The sequence below is a fragment of the Carassius auratus genome, linkage group LG45M, assembly GCF_003368295.1.
Source record: "Carassius auratus strain Wakin linkage group LG45M, ASM336829v1, whole genome shotgun sequence".
Taxonomy (NCBI): domain Eukaryota; kingdom Metazoa; phylum Chordata; class Actinopteri; order Cypriniformes; family Cyprinidae; genus Carassius; species Carassius auratus.
The window spans coordinates 438,701-461,492 of NC_039299.1; the positions used below are offsets into that span (position 1 = coordinate 438,701).

Consider the following 22,792-nt stretch of genomic DNA (forward strand, 5'->3'; position numbering starts at 1 on the left):
AAACATTTACATTCATGCAAAACTCATTGCTCAGGTTTGATATGCAGCAGTAAATTGCACAAAATTATTCATTTGAGATGAGGGTCTACTAAATCTGTCAGTCTGTTTTTTTTATATAAATAATTAAATGTTTGGTAAGGCCCTATTCCTGATGTTCTCTTACTGTTTTATCACAGCTCACTCTGAGAAATTTAACAGAGGTTACAACCTCAGATCATATCGATCAGTGCTTTAAGTGGGCCGGTACGCACCAGTACTCAGTACCGCCACTTCCAAATATAGCTCTTGAGCGTACCGCCACCTCTCTGTGGCCCAGAACGTGCTTGTAGCGTAGCCGTACGTTCATTTGGACATCTGTTTTAATAGAGGATTTAATCCTTTCCCTGCGCTGCCGCTTTTCAGAACGCCCTTCACAATGGACGCTTCCTAATTCTTCCCAGTTCGGAGCAGGTTCGCGAATCATATGAATCAATTCGAGAGTTCGTAGTAGGTTCGGCAATCATTTGAGTCAGTTCGGGAGTTCGGAGCAGGATCGCGAATCATTTGAATCAGTTTGGGAGTTCGTAGCGGGTTTGCGATTCATTTGAGTCAGTTCGGGAGTTCAAAGCGGGTTCGCGAATCATTTGAGTCAGTTTGGGGATCGCGAATCATTTGAATCAGTTCGGGAGTTCGTAGCGGGTTCGCGAATCATTTGAAACAGTTCGGGAGTTCGTAGCGGGTTCGCGAATCATTTGAGTCAGTTTGGGCATCGTGAATCATTTGAGTCAGTTCGGGAGTTCGTAGCGGGTTCGCGAATCATTTGAGTCAGTTTGGGAGTTCGTAGCGTGATTCATTTGAGTCAGTTTGGAAGTTTGAATGCAGTAATGCAGTAGCTCTTTCTAAGGGTATTTTTTCAAAATCCTTTTGCACATTTTATTTATGTTCAGTAGTTCTATCTAGCTGAAGCAAATCCACAAACTAATAAAAGGATTCATCATTAAGGTCGCCTGTTGACTGCTGTATATAAAAGCCCTTCAATATAGTTGTTGTTACCTCAGGGGATGAGCGGAGTCATCACAAAAAAAAAAAAAAAAAATACAGAAAAGAAAAAAATGGCTATAATAGAGTACCGGCACCTCTTTTGGGCCACTTAAAGCACTGATAGCTTACATTAAGAATATTAACATCAGCACAGATTGTTTTACCTTCTGTCAGTCTAGAGTGCCTTGAGTCAAATGATCATGTCATCAGATAAGCTACTGACAAAATTACAATTAAAATAAAAAATTCAAGGCCAGAATTAACAAAATGAATGGCAATAGTGGACGAGTGTGTTTTGCTCATGTGTGATACCCGTCTTTGCCACCAGAGGGCATCATACACTCACACATTAAAACAACATTCATTACAAGGTGTGTGTGTGTGTGTGTGTGAGACATGCAAAACAGGAATAATCCGAACACAAAAGTAAATAATAAGCGTTTTGCAGGTTTAGGCCAATTAGAGACAATTACTTATCATTCACATTTTTTATTAAATCATTCTTTCATTTCACTAATCAATCAATCCATTTTTATTAATTGTAAAAAAAAATTCGTTAACGATGCTTACATAAAGACATGTGCAAATTCACATCTCCAAGAAGGTTTGGAGAAAATATAAAATAAGTTTAAAGTAATTTTAGATTATAAAGGGTTTTAAAATGACCACTATTACCCCCCTCCAAGCTAAATCCTCCCAGTGAATTTCCACCACTAATTTATAATTTATTAATAAATATCCAAATTAAAAAAAGCCATCAAAAGGCTATTTAAAGTAAAAAATAACTTTATTTTATAAATATTAATCATTTAAAAATGATACATTATAATTATTTTTATTATTTACATATACATAATTATACATTAGAATATATAAAGGCTAAATTATATATATATATATATATATATATATATATATATATATATATATATATATATATATATATATATATATATATATATATACAATCATAAAAGTCAATAACCATTATTATAATTTATTATAATATAAAAATAATATTTTATATATAGTGCACTAAAATGCTATTAAAAACCACTGATTACATTTTACAAGTGTATACTTGTGTCAGGTATTTGCTCACATCAATTACCTTCATTATGAGCAATAATAATTCATAAATCCCTTTCCAAACAGCTTCAAATCTTCCCAATATTTCATCAGCACAAGCCTGAGCTCTACAATAACACTGGATTTTCTGCCAAAATAGAAATCAATTCTAATGCATAATTAAGTTTTCAGTTTGTGAACACACAAACCTATGATTTCATAATAATAAAAATTGTGGACTTCATATATAAAGACTTCCAGTTTTATTTTCAGAATCTCTTATTTGATGTGATTTATCACTTGAGAAAAGCAATATCGAAATGTATATTTTGCATGCAATTTAATCCTCATACTTCCCAAGTATTTTATATTTATAAATGTAAAGTATAAAAAATTAACACAAGCATTTCTCACTTTTAAAAATTATATAAGATTCTATTTTAATACTTTGTACTTTCTCTGTATCAAAAAAGCTATTTATTTATATTTATTTTTATTATTATTATTATTATTTATATATATATATATTTTTTTTTTTTGTCACATATATTATATAACTGTAATAAAATATATTAATATATTTAAGAGCAAGTTGGTTGTCAAGGGAGAAAAACAGTGTAAAAAAATTAAATAATGATAAAATAAGATTTAAAATAACTTCACTAAATTACGTAGATTCAGATAAAACATTTAAAAATGTTTAAAATAAATAAACCACCATTTAACTTAATAGCAAAGTACTATAATAAGTATTTAATAATGTAATTTATTATTTTCCAAATTATATTTTGACATATTTATACATTTTTCCACAGTATAAATGTCTTTATACAAGGATTGACACATGGGTTTTAAATTTTAGGATGTGGTCCCTTGCATCATTTTTGAGGGGTCTTAACATATAAATTTTTTTATCTTTAGATCAACTCCAAGACCAGTTTGGGAAACTGTACTAAAACAACTTCCTCACAATAAAGAAGAAAAACTCAGTTATGACACTAGATGGCAGTAAAGTCCTGCAAAGAGATGAGCATTTTAATCTGATGTATGTGTCTTTTTCACTTCAATTGTTATTCAAGGGAACACATTTACTATATTTAGTATAGTTTCTGGCTCCTACACACTTGTATTTCGGTACTGTATATGATAAATGATAAAAAGTGTGGTCTGTTTTGTTTAAGATAACATAAACAATCAAATGTACAGGTTTTTTCAACAACACTCCGGATCAACTCCTCTTAAAGGTGTACGCACTCATTTTTTTTTTTTTTTTTTTTTTTTTTTTTTTACATATATGTCAATTATTTGTACTTTTTAAAAGATCAGTGAAGACTAAACAAATGGTGTTTACAGTAATGCACAACAGGAGTCTATAAAACAAAGCGGCTGGATTGAACGTATAAAAAATCGACTCAGTAATGTCTCAGTAAGATCAGACTTAAATGATCAGAATAAATAATGCAATGATGATTGAAAGATGAACACCGTGTGCAACAGGTTTAACAGCAAAAGTTTTGATCTTTAAGAGGCAGAACAAGACATGTTAATGTACTGTTGTCATGTCCAGATAGCTTTTATAAATAGCTCTTTATTGTGACCGTTTCATATTTCAGGCTAAAAGTAGACGCTGGAACTAAAGAGGGAAGCATCTAAACGCAGACTGATTTCTCCCAGCTATGCAAGGACAGATTTTCTTTATGGCTCTCGTTACAACGGAGAAACTTCACCTTTTGCTCGATGCATTTCTGTTTAGTGTGAAAATAACAACCGAGACGTGAGACACACTCTGAGACCTCGGTGTCTGTAAATACTGAATGGATTTGCAGCAAGTCATTTGCTTCTAATTTAGTATTAGATGGCAGTAATGTCAGGGCAGAGTATTTTTTTTCAATGCAAAATTTTTAAATCAAATAGAAATGTAATAAAACAAATAAAAATATAAATAGAATAAATGCCTAGTTTTTATAGATGTGTCTCAGAAAAACATTCCTGGTGTGCATCTTGAGACGAAACAATATTTAATATACATATATATATATATATATATATATAATCTACTGTGCATTAAGATAAACTTGACGATTAATATTGAATGGATTTGCAGCTAGTAATTAGCAAAGAAAAATTAGCAGCTATTTGCAGCTTTTAAAAATAAAACAAAGTGAATCAATTAATAATAAAAGAATAAAACATATCAAATATAATTATAAGGATTTGATTCCTGAAGCTGAAGTATAAGCGCTCTATCTTCAAAAAAATAAAATAAAATAAATATAAAATCAACTAATATTGATTCATCTTTTTTTGTTGTTGTCTGCTAAAAATAAATGGTAAAGATTTCTATATCAATGCATCCCTACATAACAAAACATAAAACATTCTTACGTTTAATAATCTTTTTAGGTTTAATAATGCTTTAATAATAATTGCTAATGCAATTTTAATATCACTGATAATAGGCTAGTTTTTATTAATATTTTTATTTAGATTTTTATATATATATTTTTAGTTTACCTTTTAATTTTACTTAAAGTTTTGATAGTCATTTTAAAGCATGCATGTATAGTTTTTATTACTTTTTTATTTTTATTTAATTAAGTTTGCTATCTTAATGTTGCAGCAACTATGCCATTTTTTTTTTTTTTGCAAATTTAAAATCGTTTTTTTCTCCTAGTTTTAGTTTTAGTTAATTATAATAATCCTGCTTCTGAATTTATAACTGTTGCACTAACATACTTCTGTGTGTCTCTGATCAATAGTGTAGATACTACGAGCTACGAGCAATGATCGCCGCTCCCTCTAACACATATTCATATTTCAAGAGCCATTTTTATCTCATGACCTGATTATTTTTGCTCTGACCTTTTGGGATTACGTGTGTTCATTGTTGCATTTTTGGAGTGTGATATATCTGCTTGTTAAAGTCTGCAGCTGTTGTCTGCAGAGACGCCCAGCGAGCTTCATACAGAGCCACTTCTGAGTGAAAGTATCTCATTCCCAACAGGACGGTCTGAAGTGGGGCACAAACACACACAGCAACAGTAACCAGCCCAAACACACTGTCTGTATACATCAGGGTTAAAAGAGGAAAGCAGAGACATTGTTGCAGTCTTAAACATCTTTACAGGTTCTTCGGAGAACTCGAGTGCAAATGCATTGCTTTTTTAAAGATCACAGGAATCAGTTCTCAGTTACGTTTCATTTGAGCATCAGTAGTTTCTGAAGAGTTCATTCTTAACATACAATGAGAAGAGCTTTAAAATTAGACATCTGATCTTGGATGGATTTGATAAGAACATGTTGGGTAGCTTTTCATTCTCTATTATTAACTTGTATTATTTTTTGCATTATACGTTATTTTTACATAACAGTTAAGCACTTTAATCCTAAATTGTGACTGCCATGATGCAACACTAAATATTATAAATAATAATAAGTTTCCATACTTATTTGTTGTGAGGAATGTTTATTAAATTTGTTATTAAAATTAAATACAATTGCTGTGTTACAGTGATGAGAATTTAACTGGGAATCATTAAAAATAATAAGAAAGACAAAAGAAAGTAAAATATCTGGATGCATTACAGTAATGAGAATTTTGGATGAAATGTGTCATGAAAAATAACGTTACGATGCAAAAGAAATAATAAATTAAATTAAAATTAAATTAAAAATTAAAATTAAAATGAAATTAAAATATTAAATTAAAAATTAAAATAAAAAATAAAAAATAAAAAATAAAAAAAAATACAAAAAAAATAAAAAGAAATAAAAAAATACAAATATTAAATAAAAAATGTAAAAAAAAAAAAAAAAAAAAAAAAAAAATATATATATATATATATATATATATATATATATATATATATATATATATATATATATATATATATATATATATATATTTTTTTTTACATTTTTTATAAATTTTAAATTTTAAATTAAATTAAATTAAATTAAATTAAATTAAATTAAATTAAATTAAATTAAATTAAATTAATGCATTCAGCGGACGCTTTTATCCAAAGTGACTTACACTGCATTCAGGCTATCAAAACATGGCTTTCTAATCAAATGATGTAGTTCTAGCGCACTCGCAAAAACACTTTTTCATAACACTTTTCTGTGTGAAAGGGCTTTCCTGAACTTCTTATAGCCTATAAAAAAACACTCAAATTTAATAACTAATGCAAAAGTAATGTAAATCATTACTTTCCATAAAAAGTGACTTTAGTAACGTAATTAGTTGCTTTTTTTAGGGAGTAACACGATATTCGAATGCATTCAAGTAACTTTCCTCACCTGCCCCTGAACCACGTCTGACATCGGCAGAGATGTGTTTATTGGTTTTATAAAAGGTAATGGAAAAACACCCTAAATTAAGATATTTGTAGCGTAAATGTTCCTCTGACAGCTGACCCAGAATCAGACGCCCACAAGAGCGTTATTAAAGCCATATACGCTTCATTTCCCACCACACAAACATCAACATCTCAACTCCTCCTCCTCCTAGAGAACCAGCGTCCCAGATCTCTCCCCCCTGAGAACCCAGCGCAGGCACATCTCACATTTGGGTCACTTTGAGTTTTAGGATATTTAGGAGCTTGATCGAAGTAGAGAAATGAGATGTGAGAGAGTGAAAGCCCCTCGTGTTGTCTACATTTTAATATATATATACATTATATAGATCACAAAATAGATTTGTACACACTCTTTAGAAAATGTAAGTGTCACCTGCTCATGCAAATAAAAAAAATGCATATATTAAAAATTTGCATATGTATATATCCATATTAACTATATAGTATTTATTATTAATATTTTGTATTTGTCTCTTATTTATTTTCATATACTCAGTTTCCATTTTGATTGTAGTTTTATATTTCTTGTTACTTGTTATTAAGTTATATGAAATAAAATATATATTCTTTTTTTATTTCAGGTAATTTATCATTTATATTTCGATTTAATTATAAATCGATTGCATATATATATTTATTTATTTATTTATATATATATTTGTGAAGTTTAGAACTTTTTAACTACACAGACACATATAAATTAAATCAGTTAATATATATACATGTAAATTACTAAAAATGACAAAAACACACAACAAAATTACTAAACGTTTAACTAAACGTAATAAAGATGAACATTTAACCCTTTAACTGTCACCTGTCCGCTCTGTGGGACGCCTACATTTACTTCACTATATTACAATGAAATCTAATCTAATCCTGAAAAACTATATTTCGTTGGAAAGGTCTAAGACTCCCAAATACATATTTTACCCATGTTTTTTGTTTACAATTATGTAGGAAATGTAATAAATTAATTTATGACAAGAGTGCACCCTCAAAAATCTACATTAAAACAGGAGTTTTGACCTTTGTTTTTTAAAAAAATACTTTTTTGTTGCCTTTTTCTCTATCACATTTTAGAAATCATCAGAAGTTATATATCAACTGAAAACTTAAAAATCTCTAAATTCATCCTTTAAAACCCATTTTAAAATCAGACATTGCATTTCCATGAAAATGGTACATCAATATCATGTTACAAAATGTTTTCAGTCATGAATTATAAAAATGTAAGTTTGGAACATGCACTATACTGATTTAGAATAATAATAAAACTAAAATGGTATTATAATGATACTAAAATCATATATATTTATATATATATAGAGAGAGAGAGAGAGATTTGTTTTTTACAATATGAACAACATTAACAGTGATGCTCATAAATGCATCAGTTTTTCTTAAAATGCATGAACATAAGTCATTCTGAACCCTTCTTTTGTTGTTGTTGTTGTTTATTTCCAAACCCCACATTACAAAATAACAGTGTTGTGAACTCTGACATTTACAGAGAGCTCTTGGTTTACAGGAAGACACTTTACTGAAGCAGGTCATGCAGAAACAGTGTGGAAGGCCTCCAGCGTCGTAGCACCTTTGAGGGAAAATCATACGTAAAAAAAATGCTTTTTTTAATTTTTTTTTTTTTTTAAGTCAGTGCAAAAATATAAACAATGCATAGAAATCCATTAGCGAATGTGTCCACCATAAAACCAGCTGAGCGCATGCACCCAGACAGTCTTTGTCCTTGAAATCCTGGATTCAGACGAGCACAGTGTGACAGAAGTGACATGAAACCAGCATTCGAAGATAAAAATACACTTTGCATCAGCTGAACATGAATGAAACACAATCTGTTCCTTTAGCATAGCGCTGTTAATTTACAGGAAAGCTTAACATAGTCAAAATGTGCTTTGCATTTAGTTTTCATCCTCCAACATTTGAATTTAATGATATATCTAATAGGAGCTTGATATGAAGCGTCACTTTTTTCTTGCAATTCTTAGGAAGAAAAGAAGATATTAACTCACGATTATGTTTCTTTGTAATAAAAAAGTTGTTGCGACTTTTTTTGCACAATTCAAACTTTTTTCCCCTCAGAATTGCTAAATGTAAACTCAGATTGCAAGAAAAAAAAGTCGCAAATTTTTGAGTTTACATTTTGCAATTAAATTTTTTCTGCTTTTTTTTCTGTGTGAATGAAATTATTTCTAATAATTTCTAATGGCCTGATCACTAAAGAGTCAGAACAATAAGTGTGCTGCTTGGGTTTTTATGATTTATAATAACAATAAAAATAATAATAAGTCTGCTTTCACTGAGCGTGAGGATCTCTTGTAAATATTTCAAGTCGACTTCTTGCTTTGTCACATTTTCAGTCCTTACATATTTATAGAAATTACAAACATGGCGATACAATTTCACTGAAATTTCACAACTTCTTTTAGTTTAACAAAAGCAGTAATATGCAAGATTTCAAAATCGTACGGCCGAAGTGCAGGAGGTTTTGCGTAAAGCTGAAAAACTCAAATGTATTAATCAGAAAAACATTTAATGGGGATGATTGACAGGCTCCAGGTGAAGGATTATAAACTGTCCTTGTGTACACTTCGAGCCCCGAGTTGTGTTGTTTCACAGCGTTTTAGTTCTGTTATGAGAAAGAAGAACGTACTTTGTCGTAACCGTGATCAGAATCAACCTTTTGACTCTTTACCAGCACATTAAAACACACGCTTCACACACAAGAAAATGAGTTAAGGCACCAATAGAGAGGCACGATTCTTACAAGTGCGCAAAAAGATGAAACTCAAGCATCCTTCTGGCCAGCTTGAGGTCAGGAGAGAGTTAAACATACACGGACACGGATCCCATTCACACAAACACACACTTACAGACGCAGAAAGAGACCGAATGTGCAGCGCTGACCAACCCAACATGAAAACTGTTGATGCAAACCAATAAAACTGACCATTTCAGCTCTATTCGTAATATCCCGATCATGCACTGGGTTATTTTCAGAGGACATTCAAATGAGGTTTGTTCTGATTGTCAGCGGGGATGCTAATGAGATAAAATCGTCCAAACGTGTATAAAGCAAGCATAAATGAACGTATGAAAAACACAGGCTCGTTATATACACATCACACACACGTTATTGCACAGTGAAGCCACTTTAGGCGTATAAAAACAGAGTAAGAACAATGAAACGAGCCTCATGTTTTCAGACAGGTGAACGTTAGCCAGCACCAGCACAGCGTTCGGCTGAACACTGACCGGACATGTCTTCTTCATCCACCAATCAAGGATATCCCGTCTGGATCGGAGACGCTATACGACGGTCTCGAGGCCGGAGAGTTTGGGGGTGAGTATACGCGGAGTGATGCCGTTGTTCAGGTCTTCCTCGAACTCTAAAAGCTGGCCCATGAAGTTAAGGTTGGGCGAGATGATGGGCCGCCGGGACTTGACGAACTTGTATGCGTCCGTCATGGTCATCCAGGTGTGTTTCATCAGGTATGCGATGACGATGGTGGCGGAGCGAGACACGCCGGCCTGACAGTGGATGAGGAGGCCGCGGCCGGCCCGGTGAGCCTCTTCTGAGGAGGGAAGAACACAAGACCTGAGAGGAAGACACTAAACACAACACTACATCCACTTCATCAAACTATGTCCTGTTTCTCAGATATATACTCCTAAAGATTTATTTCCAGCATTGAAGCATTTGTGAAGTCACTAAAGTCCCTGCTCTCAAAAATATCTTTTTTTTTAGTGCCTCAATCGGTACAAAAAAAGAGAGAGATTTTTGTAAGATTATATATATATTATAAATGCTATGAATTATTTTAATAATTACTATTATGAAAATATTAAATAACTGTGATTATAATTTATGCTAATATATAATTATTACAATAACATTTTACATAACATTGCATATATATATATATATATATATATATATATATATATATATATATTAGCATAAATTATAATCACAGTTATTTTATTTTTACATAATTGTAATTATTAAAATAATAATTTATAGCATTTATTATATACATAATCTTACTAAAATTATTGATATTATTAATTATATACACACACACACACAAAAAGATGCGTTATATATTGCATTTGTAATTTATTTTATTATTAATAATAACTATTACAATAAATTTTATATATATATATATATATATAATTATCATAATGTAATTATTAGTTATATTATCTAGTTATATTATAAAAAAGTTCTTATAAATTGTACAAATTGTACTTATTATTATTAATATTATTATATAACACAATGTAAATTATGATCATTTAAGTATTAAAATATGTATAATTTATAATATATATAATTAAACTGATTGTAACTATAATTTATTACTTTATTATCAATAAATATTATTATAATCATTTATATAACAATCATTTATAATTTATTATGCATTAAATGTTTTTTAATTTTAATATTCATTTCTAACTCTAAATTTATGTCTAATTACACAAACATTTCATAACATTTTATTATAATTATTCTATTTTATAAATTATATATATGCAATGAATATATAAAGATGTTTTAGCCCTAAAATAGACTAAATTTACTTTTTTCAGCAGAAATTTGTATTTTAATTGTATTATTTTGATTGCGACCTACAGTGCATTCAGGCTATACATTTTTCTTCTTACTAGAATGTGTGTTGCATGGGAATCAAACCCAGAACCTCTACCACTGAGCCACAGGAACCACTATTTTGGGGTTGAAATATGAGATTTCCCATCATCCTTTGGTCGTATCAGTCATCTGCTGTCATACCTATGAACTCGAAGGCCTCCTCGAAGTACTGCCGCAGGTTCTGTTTGTTGCTGTCGCTGGCAGGTAAGCGCTTGTACTTGAACAGGCCGAGGTCGTAGTGATAGAGCGGCAGGTGCGTGGTGATGTTCAGGATGAAGCCGATGTCCATCCGCTGCATGAGCTCCAGGTCCTGAGCGTCCCGTTCGTTGCCCAGGAAGAGGAAGGGGAGGATGGGCGTCAGCTCTGCGTTCTCGATGTCCGGCGTGGAGGGCAGGGAATGAGGTAGCGCCCCCGACAGACCAACTGAGGTACTGCCGTCCTGTCCTTCCTCCAGATGAAGAGAGTGTTCACACAGATCATCGTGGCTCTGTCGGAAACCAGTGAGGCCTCCTACAAATGTAGACAAATGCAGAAACATTCATTAAAAAGTAGGGAGTTGCACCGATATATCGGCTGCCGATATTTATCGGCCGATTGTTATAACCATTGACATATCGGCTATACAACGAAAAAAGGCTGATATAACATACAGATGGTTTATTAATTAACTTTGTGAAGGCACTGAGCTGTATAATGACTGCTGCATAATCCTAGCACTGCTGTCTGCACTTTAATGCTAATCAAATAACAAAAGATTGCACAATTTTCTTATCTTAATGATGACCAAATCTTAAAAAAAAGTTTATTGCATACTTTTTCACTCCAATAAAATTAAGAAGTGCACATTAAACTCTCTCTCCCTGTTATCATCAACATTCAGAGGAAAACACTTATTAAAACTAGCAGTAAATAAATATATACAGATCTCATGCCTTTTCAGGTGGTGCTTAATAAACTGACAAACTTTAAATCCGAAGAACTGCAATTACTGGAACTTTTATTACCCATATAGTAGCGCTGTAGACTAGAAAACCTTTCAAAATAAGAGTCCCGCCAAAGATCTCATACATATTTGAACATACAAAAAATATTAAAATGTATACAAAAACCAATCAGAAGATTATCGGTAATCATTATCTAAATAAAGAAGGATTAATATGTATTTAATTTATACTGTGTTATTTTTTTTACAATTGTTTACATACCTGAAAACTGTTAAACGTACCTAAAAAGCACTGTTTATTTAATATGCATCTTTGTTCTTCTGTATTTATGTAGGCCTGCTGAATGTTTAATGGATCTAATCCATGTTCATCAGAAATTTTTTTATGATGCAGCAATAAAACTGCTTGTGTTATTTAATGAAGGTGTTTTTGAACTTTGCTAATTTAAAACATGATCAAAATACTATCTATTTTGATGCCGATATTTCAAATAAGAGAAGAGGTGACAAATATCGGTATCGGTATCGGCCCCAAAAATCCTATCGGTGCATCCCTAATTAAGAGCAATAAATAAATTGCTCTTGTGAAACCCACGACCTTTGGGTTACAAGTCTGACTTTCTTACCACTACACCACGACTGCCCCGTGCAATATTTTAGTGTTTTCTGTCCAGAATTAATTTTTCATGTAAAGTAGTTGCGTGCTGATTCATCTAATCATAAGAGACCTAACTTGTTTTTGAGGGCAGGTGACAAACACACTGAAGGATTTGCATGTAATTTGCATTTCAGGCTGAATAAATTCCAGATTGTGTTACAGATCTGTCTCATTTATGAATGCTGAATGATTAATACTATCTTCTGAGATCAGTCAGTGCTTATCACATACATTCAAAATTCACTACATATAAAAAACATGGCAAAAATATGACATTTTATACATTTCTATAATAAGTATACATCATTAATTATTTTAATCAATATAATTAATTATAACATTATTAATCATTATATATTATTACTATACAATATATAATACAATATAACTTATTATTATATTAGGCAATATGAAATATAATTTGTATAATTATGTTTTATATTATAATGTAATCTCCAATAAATTAAGTAAATTCCATAATTAATAAAACATTATATTTATAATATTACTTTATAATGTAAAATCCACCATTAAATATTATATTATATTATAAATTATAATTAGTATATGTTTGTGATATAATATAATATCCATAACTCACACATACATTTAAGCATTTAACAGATTCTTTCATACAAAGCAATAATTAATTAAAACATTATTAAATATGATATCATATTACATTGTATGTTATATTAGGTATAATTATGTCTAACAATATAATCTAAATTTCTATTTTATAATATAATCTCCATAATTAAATACAAATATTAATGAAAATATATAATTATATTAGGTATGAAAAAATAAAATATGTATAATTATCTCTTATAATAATATAATCAAAAGGTACATTTTATAACATAATATCTAAAATTAATTTAAAACACTATTATGATATTACTATATAATATAAAAACATTATATATTATATTAGGCAATTATAATCAGTTTAAAAATGTCTTACAGTATAATAGGCATGATTTGCATTTAAGCATTTAAAATTTAAGCATTTATCGGTTTTATCTAAACCGATAATTAATGAAAACATTATATATATATATATATATATATATATATATATATATATATATATATATATATATATACACACATGTGTATGTGTTAAAAAATAAGAATATTACTATTTCATTTAAAATACAACATTACATATTACTATATTAGGTGTTATAAATTCTATTACTATAAATATATCTTATTTTTTACATATAATATAATCTTGTTTTGAGCTTTTATAGACTGTAGAGAATTGTCTGTTAAACCTCTACAAACACCTGAGGCCTCGAGCAAACAGCTGTAACACAAAAGATACAGAAGAGGCATCAGCAATCAAGCAAACACCCTTATAATAAATGTTTAACTTGTCATACTGGACATCTGCGCTTCCCCCCTGTAACGTTCATCAGAAGAATAAAGGGTGTGAAGTTATAGTCTGTTAAATTTCAGTTAGTCAAATGTGAAACCTGTAGCACCTGTTAACCTGCCTCTCATTCACAACTGCTGCAGAAACACTGACATCATTCAGTGGTGAAAACAGCTCACTGTATTGAGTGAAGGGGATTCTACGGCGTGACACAATCGCTCGTGAATCACACACAGGAAAGCACCTTCAACGCTTGTTCATTTATAGAAACCCACGACATGGTTTCTAAAAGTCTCAAATTGAAAAGAACTCAAATCCAGGTTTCTTTGAAAAGCTATTTCAAAACAGAAATGTAGCATCACATCACGTGCTCACTGCAAGTGAATGGGTGCCGTCAGAATAAGAGTCTAAACAGCTGATAAAAACATCACAATAATACAGTCCATCAGTTAACATCTGGAGAAGACAAAAGCTGAAATAAATCCAGCATCACGATGCTTTTAAAATCAATAATAATAACGCTTCTTCCAGTGAAAAAGTGTTCTGGTCTGAATCAGGAGAGAAATCTGCACAGATCAAGCAATGTGTAAACAGCTCTAAACAAATCTGTCTTCTCCAGATGTTAACTGAAGGACTGGAGTGCTGTGGATTACCGTACTTGTGGATTATTGATGTTTTTATCAGCTGTTTGGACTCTCATTCTGACGGCACCCATTCACTTGCAGTGAGCAAGTGATGCAATGCTACATTTCTCCAAATCTGATAAAGAAATAAACTCATGTACATCTTGGATGGTCTGAAGGTGACTAGATTCTCTGCCAATATTCATTTTTGGTTGAACTTATAGTTACAGTGTTATAGTTTTGCACGATCCACTAGAAATCAACAGTGCCAAATGTGTGCATGGATACAGTAATGTGTTACACAAGCGCCATTTGTTCCTCAGATGTTCTGAAAGTCTGCCGCTCACAAACTGGTGCATTAAGGACTAGAAACAACAAAGAGGTCTTTTCTTTGTTTTTTAAAGATCAAGATCACAAACTTCCCAGATCCTCCTGATTGATGGAGGAATTAATAAATATGTGGCCTTTTCTGCAGAGGGCCATGAGATGTACAGTAGGACAATACTGACTCTCAGGAGATTCAGAAGCACAGAAGGGCTGCAGTTTGAACAGATTTTATCTGCAAGGATTTTGCAAGATTCGTGATACTCTCACTAACATGCACACAGCGCATGAGAATGAAAGAGAAGCCTGATTAGCATCGCATTTACCCTTCCAGGAGAAAGCTATCCCAGAATGCAATGCGCCTAGCTCAGCGAAGCAAGAGAAACATTATTATATTATTATATAAAGTATCATAAATTATAATATAATAGTTTTTTAATCTCCTTTTTTATTATATTATAAAATTGTTGCAATTAATTATGGAGAATATATATATATATATATATTCTCCATAATTAATTGCAACAATTTTAATACAAGCATATGCATTAGGTATTATAAATTATAATTACTATAATTATCTCAGAATTTTCTAATATAATATAATCTCCACTTACATTTCATAATCTATATAATTTCCATAATTAATTATAACATTTTTATTATAATTATAATATAACATGACCTATATTATTGCATGTATAATAACAATTTTATTACATATGTAATATCCATATTTAATTACAGGCTCATTAATAATAACGAGTATAATATAGCTTTTTATAATACGGTATAAAAAACATTATTAATAATAATATAATCATATCATATAAAATACAATATTATATATGATTAAATGTATTATTATTCATTATAATTTTTAAATGAAAAAAATAGAATGTAAATTGTAAAATCATTGCAAAAAATATTTATTACGTGATTAAGATTTTTGTTATTTATTTATTAATTTTTTGAATTTTTTTAAATCAATAGTGAGTTGTGTTTGTGCATATTGTGTGAGGAGTGCTATTTGCATAAAACACACATTTTCATACTTTAGCCTCTATAGAGTGTTCCAAACCATTTATGAGATTCTGTTTCAAACTGCTGTGTTTTGGAACAGAGTCCTAATGTGTGCATACGCTTCCATACCGGCTCCGTTCCAAAACCTAGTGCGCTGCCTTATTGTCCACACTTCTGAAGCAGCAGCCTGACTGTGGGATTATCCTATATGCAACACATATGTACAATTTGGCTAAAACAAGAACACTTAGAGAGCATCGTGTGTAAAAAGAACTCTCTTTTGATGCCTAGGTTTTGGAGCAGATGCATGAAGTGGACGTCAGCTGACAGACGCGCACTGTCCTCGTCCCTCGACTCTCCTCGACAGCCAAACAAGGCAAAAGATGGCAACAGACTCGCGCGCTGCTAGAATAGAGCTCTCTGTTCTCCGTCAGCTGCTGCCAAGGGCCGCAGGAGCTCAGCACGCGGTGGCACATGGCCGTCCGGCGAGAGGTCAGCTGAGCCGAGCTGGACATGCATGCATGCAACGCCCTGGACGCAAATAGTCAACAACCTAAAACCTTTCGACAACGTGAAGTAGACGTAGCTGTACTGTGTGCGGTTAGTTTGTTGATGCACATTTCAGTCCCAGTTCTACTGTTCTAGCCTTAAAGCAATGATCTGACCTTTTGCTGAATCAGTTAAGTCTCTTCTGATAACCAAAGCTTTATTTAAAAAATGCAGTAAAAACTGAAAAATTGCAAAAAAAATATTTCAATTCAAAATATCTGTTTTCTATTGTAATATAATGTAAAATGTCATTTATTTTTCATGTTGTACAGCTGTATTTACTGCATCATTACTCATGATCACATGATCTTCAGAAATCATTCTGATCTGCTGGTTTGCTGCTCAGGAAACATTTCTGATTATTATCAATGTTGAAAACAGTCGTGCTGCACAATATTTCTGTGGAAACTGCGATACATTTTATTTTTTCAGGATTCACAGATGAACAGAAAGTTCAAAAGAACAGCGTTTATTTTGTAACATTTTAAAAAGTCACTTTGTTGCATTCTTGCCGAGTAAAACTTCTTTAAATAATAATAATAATAATAATAAAAGAGAGGCCCAAAACTTTTGAGTGCAATCATGACTTAAGAGAATCTGTGATGAAACCGTGTCAAACGCACATCAAGAAAACCCAGGATTACAGTAAAAGTTTCAGAAAGTGAAACTCCCGTCTGATTACTCAGAAGAAACGGTCCAAAAATCTCCAAGCAGACACACACACGTCTGAGAGGGGGGCTTCGTCTTTCAAAGTACAGACTGATGTTTGAGAAGTAATTCGGATCAAGTTCATATGCCTACGAAACAAAAAGTAGGCGTCCAATAACGACTCATTTCTAGAAATGAATAATTCAGATAGTTCTATTTTTGCAAGACTAAAATGACTGTTGGTGAAATTAAAAATGCAACACAAAGGTTAGTTCACAAAACGGCTATCTTCTTCTTTTTTTCTAATTTAATAGTAAACTTAAGACTGTTTTTACATCTAAATAAGATGTACTTATTGTATAAAATATTTGAGAACATCTTAAGAATTTGTCAAGAACTGCACTCTTAGAAATAAAGGTTCTTTATTGGCATCGATGGTTCCATTAAGGACCTTTAACCTTTAAAAAATGGAACCATTATTTTTTTAGAATGCATTGAACATTCTCACAAACTCCTTACAATTTATCTTAACGATACATTAAGCAACACTCTTTCTTCTTATTTTCATAAGAGTAAAATTAAGATGTTTTAGAGAATACAAAATGTTCATTTTCTCAAGATTCTTCTAAAGCCAAAACCTAAGAAATTTACTTTTCTTTAAAAAACATCAAAAATAAAGTTAGGATAGCCTCCAGTGTGTTTTAAATCTTTTTTTTTAAGTCCAAAAAAGCACTTATTATGTAAAATATTTAACATATATTTAATATTATAGGAAACATCTAAAGATTTTTTTTTAAGTGCATTTACACTAAATATTTTAAACACTCTTTTTAGGATTTCTCAGTGCCACTCTTCTGGATTTTCTGAAATGTAACTTTCATGCCGTGTGTAATGCAGCTGTAAGTGAATGCAAACTGAAAGTGCATCATAAATAAAGTTATTATCTCTCAAAACAAACTCTGAACCTCTGAAACCAGTTGTTTTAAATTCAAACCCCATTCCTGTGAAACTCACATGTAACAAGTTAATACATTTGCATAATGCTCGCCTACGTTCTGCGTGGAAACACTTTGTTTAGAACTGAGTGGAGCTCTATTATTATTATAATAGGATGAATTATTGATAAGCTATATTCCATTACTGGTGATGGGTGTCCGTTTCTGACATGCTCTGTACACAGTAGACCAATCACAACAGACCTGGGTCATCTGACCAATCAGAGCAGAGTAGCATCACGCAAACAATGTGTTTATGTAAGATGAATCTTCGAACGATTCGTTTGAGAGTCATTAAAAAATAACATCAAATTAAATGCATATTATCAGGAAATGAAAATGTTTTTGACCTTGTATGCATGTAAACATGTTGTTGGGGACTCCCACAAAAAGCTCTTTATAGAAAAAAAAAAAATCATTCACACTAAGAAAACAAATGGTTCTTTTAAAATTCGGAGACCACAAAATAAACTCTAAATGTTGTAGAAATGGCATTGGATTGACTCCTTGAAGAACCTTTGACATCCATGAAACTTTAGATTGCATTTGAACTAAGAAAGATTAGAGTGCTCTACATTCTTTTCAGACTGGAAAAAGCAGGCGTACTGTACCTTTAAGAACGATGGGGTCCTTTCCTTCCCTCCGCAGCGACTCCAGAACCACCTGAAGAGGCTGAGACGGCGTCAAGCGGCCCGGGTCCACCGTGCTTTCGTCGTACACCACCAGCTCTTTGGAAAAAATCCCTTTGAAGGAGTCCTTGCTCTGGCGGCAGGAGATGAGGTCCAGGACGGTGATCTTGCCCTGCTGGAGCCGTCGCCGGCTGATCTTGTCCGAGCAGTTGATGTGCACGGCGCCTCGGATGTGGCTCTTGTTGAACTCCATGAAGGGCCGGCAGTCGATGATGACGGGGACCGACCCCACCGGGTGGCCCAAGGGGCAATGCGTCAGCTTCTTGGCCAGCTCGTTGGGGTGGATGACCCGCATGCCGCCCCTGCTCAGGCTGGAGGTGAGGCTGGCCTCCGTCGGGACCCCATAGCCCACTCCGGAGCTCAGGTTTGGGCTGCTTGCGCTGACCTGGCCGTCCTTCTCATAGGTGCTCACCGTGCAACAGCTGGCACTGCTGCATCCACACGTCAGCGAGCGCGTGGAGCCGCTGGACGAGGGCATATACGCCTGGATCTTCACCACGGTGGTGCTGCTGATGACCGTCGACTGACCGACGGTGCCCACGGTGGCTTCCAGGTAGCTGGTGTCCAGGCGGAGTCGGAGTTCCTGAGGTCGTATAGGCCTTGGCAGCGCCACCACAATTCTGTCGTCTAGAGGAGAAGGAGGCATGGAGAGACCACAGAGGGCTGGCACACCACGGAGAACTCAGATGTGCGCTCGGTCGCAAGCTGCTCGCTGAGAAACACACGAGAATCACAGATGAGTTTAAGATTATTGTAGGGGAGGCACACAACACATGCTTAAAATATACAAACAGTATCAATGTTGCATGGTCCTTCACGGTGTCAAAAAAAAATATTATTATTTATCAATGTTGCATGGTTATTTAATAGACTTTAAGAATAAAATACACACAGAAAGAAGATATACTGCATGCAATCAGAAGACGATGAAACTGTTTTAACGAGACTAGACACAAGTGTGAATGCACTGAAGTGACACAGTGTTTAAAAAGTAACAACAACAACAATACTCTTTAAAAATAAAATTAAAAGATTCAATAAAAATGATTTTTTTCTGTCCTTTATTATGACGACAACATTAAAAATAAAGCACAAGCAGAAAGATATCTGAAATATACCGTATTCAGTCAGAAGACAGTTTGGTGAAACTGGTTTAAAGAGCCAGGATGTAAAGTGTGAATGCACTGAAATAAAATTTTTAATAATAAAAAAACTAACTCATGAGCACTTAAAGAACCGGTTTCCACTGTGAAGAGCATTTTGTGGAATGGAAAGATTCCACTAATGTTAAAGGTTCTTCATGGAAGCAGTAAAGAACCTTTATTTTATAAGGACAGACTGTTCTCACTGACTGCAGGGGGTTTGTACATATTTTGGGGGGAACCTGCGAAAATGCTTTCAGCTGAAAGCATTAGAGTCAAATCAGCAAAGGTGCAAGCGACAGGAGACGTGCAGAACTTTCAGAATGACGTGTATTTGGATTTGCATGGAAATCTGATAGATTCCTCTCTCATGGCACGAGACCCTCAATGCGCGAGAGCGAAATGCTGACCCAATTAAATTTCAAAAGAGCACACGGCAGCCCGTTCCCAAACACGGCATGTGGACGTGCAGGGAATAAAATCTGGAAAGGTTCTGCATCCGAGGCTAGACATCATCATTATTTCATGCGGTGACAATGCATGCGATTTACAGATGATGAGTGCTTTGCACAGCACACAGTCTGTCCAGATCACAACTTCAGCCTCACACATGACTGGGCACAGCAATGCAATGAAGTGTGATTTCAGGGCATTAAATTTGTGATTTCCTATAATGAAACTCATCCTATAGATCAATACTGATCTCTAATGCTCAGCAATCCAGTGCAATCAAATATGTTCTTCACACTTACATTGGAGTCGCGTTTATCACGCAGTCCCAGTTATCGATCAGCTGGTCCCGGCGCTCGAGACACGCAACATTTTCCTCCCGTGCTGCTTTGCTCTCTCTTCTCTGATGTAGTTGGAGTTTGTAGCTCTGCACTAGTATCACTTCAGACTGACGTGAGCCTGAACCAATGGAGCTCCGCACTGCTGTTGGTCACGCGGGAACGGAGAGCACCAGCGGAGCGCAGGGTGACGTCACTGAGAGCCAATCAGGAGAGAGTTCGGTGAAACCGGATTAAGAGACGGGACGCGAGTGTGAACGCACTGAAATGCCGAGTGATACGGTGTTCAATCAATAAATAGTGAATATAAAAACGTATCAAAATAATAAATACTTTGTTTAAAAATAATATGATACAATCAAGTAAAAATTATAAATAGGCTTAATAAAAATTTGCCAAATAAAATAAAATCATGTTAACGCCTTACAAGCAAAAATGCAAATATTCATTAAAAATAAAATGGTAACACAAAAATAATATTTTGCATAAATTACACAATCGGAAGATGGTTAAAAGAGACCAGACACATGTGTGAATGTAGTTTAATAATGAAACCATGTTTAAAAATAAGATAAAACATGAAAAAAACCATTATATTAATAAAAAAATAAAATGGTGTAAAATAAATCATGAATGTTGTAGTGCCCTTCCTTATTTCAACACCTTAGCTATTAAAAATAAAATACAAACAGAAAGAGGTGAAACATGTGTAATGTGAAACTTGATACCATCTATAAAAATAAAATATAAAAACGATTAATAAATATATAATGAAAAATAAAAATATATATATATTTTTGGGGGGGGTCATTATGTATGTCAACACCTTAAAAATACATAAAAAATAATAAAAATCAAATAATTAAAATGAAAATGTAAAAAATAAAATGCTGAAAAATAAATTTAAATATAAAAATGTTAAAATATATTTAACTAAACGTTAAAAGATGCAAAATTTTAATGTTGCAGCGTCCTTATGTCAACAACTTAATAGCAAAAAAAATAAAATAGTAATTAAAAATAAAATAGAAAATACAGAAAGAGTATACATTTTCATATATATAAGAATAAACATGGCAACTTCACACAGATACTGTAACATCATTATATAATAACTTGCATTCAAATTTCATGAAACTATGACTTACGTATTAAATCATATTTGAATGACCTTTAGAACACCTAATGATTTAAACATCCAATAACATGAAATGACTTATTAATGAAGGTTATCATAGTGTAACAGGTTCTTGTGCCAAAATACCTGCTGTTGACTGGAGTCCCATACAAAGCCAATGACTGCTGTTCACACTGAAGTTTAGTTGAGAGACCTTGTTCTCACATCAGGGTGAATGTTATATCATGTCTTCATGGCCTAAATGATTCATCTGTGACTAATGAGATCTAATATGAGCAGTGAGTGGCAGTGAATAGTGTAATGTTCACCAAACCTGTTCTAAAAACACAACCCTAATTTGTAAAGTGGGAGTCACTGAGGTGAGCTTTGACATACTTCATGGTGCATAAATTATATTTAGTTGTTAAAATGAGGTAAAGTGTGAGATAAGGTGACTAACTTTACGCTCTGCCCTGAACTTGTTTTATTACCCCTGTAGAAGCATGAAATTATATTTAGATCTGTGTATATGTAAGTGTCTCTCAGTGGAAAAACTGACGTCATGCGGTGTGATATTTAAAGGCCTGAAGAAGAGGAAACGAACAACCACTTCCTCTTTTGCAGAGATGTGTTTTTTCTCAGTCCCTTTTTTCACTAAATTGGTTTCATTTTTCTCAATGGTGATTTCGATTAGACTCTAATTTCTGTAAAACATCATTTAAAACCAGTACAGTACAGGAATTCATTATAGCAATACATATATATATATATATATATATATA

At 32.7% G+C, this 22,792-nt stretch overlaps 1 protein-coding gene across 1 annotated transcript; it reads right to left on the bottom strand.

Annotated features, from left to right (window-relative positions):
* Window positions 1-8,100: 8,100 nt before the first annotated feature.
* Window positions 8,101-22,309, bottom strand: LOC113068524 (dual specificity protein phosphatase 10-like). The gene is made up of 5 exons (XM_026241257.1): window positions 22,158-22,309; window positions 20,858-21,089; window positions 18,886-19,675; window positions 11,269-11,637; window positions 8,101-10,042 (listed from the first exon to the last, which is right to left on the bottom strand). Exons 3-5 carry the CDS (start codon window positions 19,607-19,609, stop codon window positions 9,777-9,779), a joined length of 1,359 nt encoding a protein of 452 aa, XP_026097042.1. The 5' UTR covers window positions 19,610-19,675; window positions 20,858-21,089; window positions 22,158-22,309; the 3' UTR covers window positions 8,101-9,776.
* Window positions 22,310-22,792: the final 483 nt, after the last annotated feature.

Coding starts and splice junctions, on each gene's coding strand:
- LOC113068524 (XM_026241257.1), bottom strand. CDS start 19,609: ATGCCTCCTTCTCCTCTAGACGACAGAATTGTGGTGGCGCTGCCAAGG. Junction 11,638..18,885: donor GGACCCCATCGTTCTTAAAG/GTACAGTACGCC, acceptor CTACATTTGTAG/GAGGCCTCACTGGTTTCCGA. Junction 10,043..11,268: donor GGAGGCCTTCGAGTTCATAG/GTATGACAGCAG, acceptor TTCCCTCCTCAG/AAGAGGCTCACCGGGCCGGC.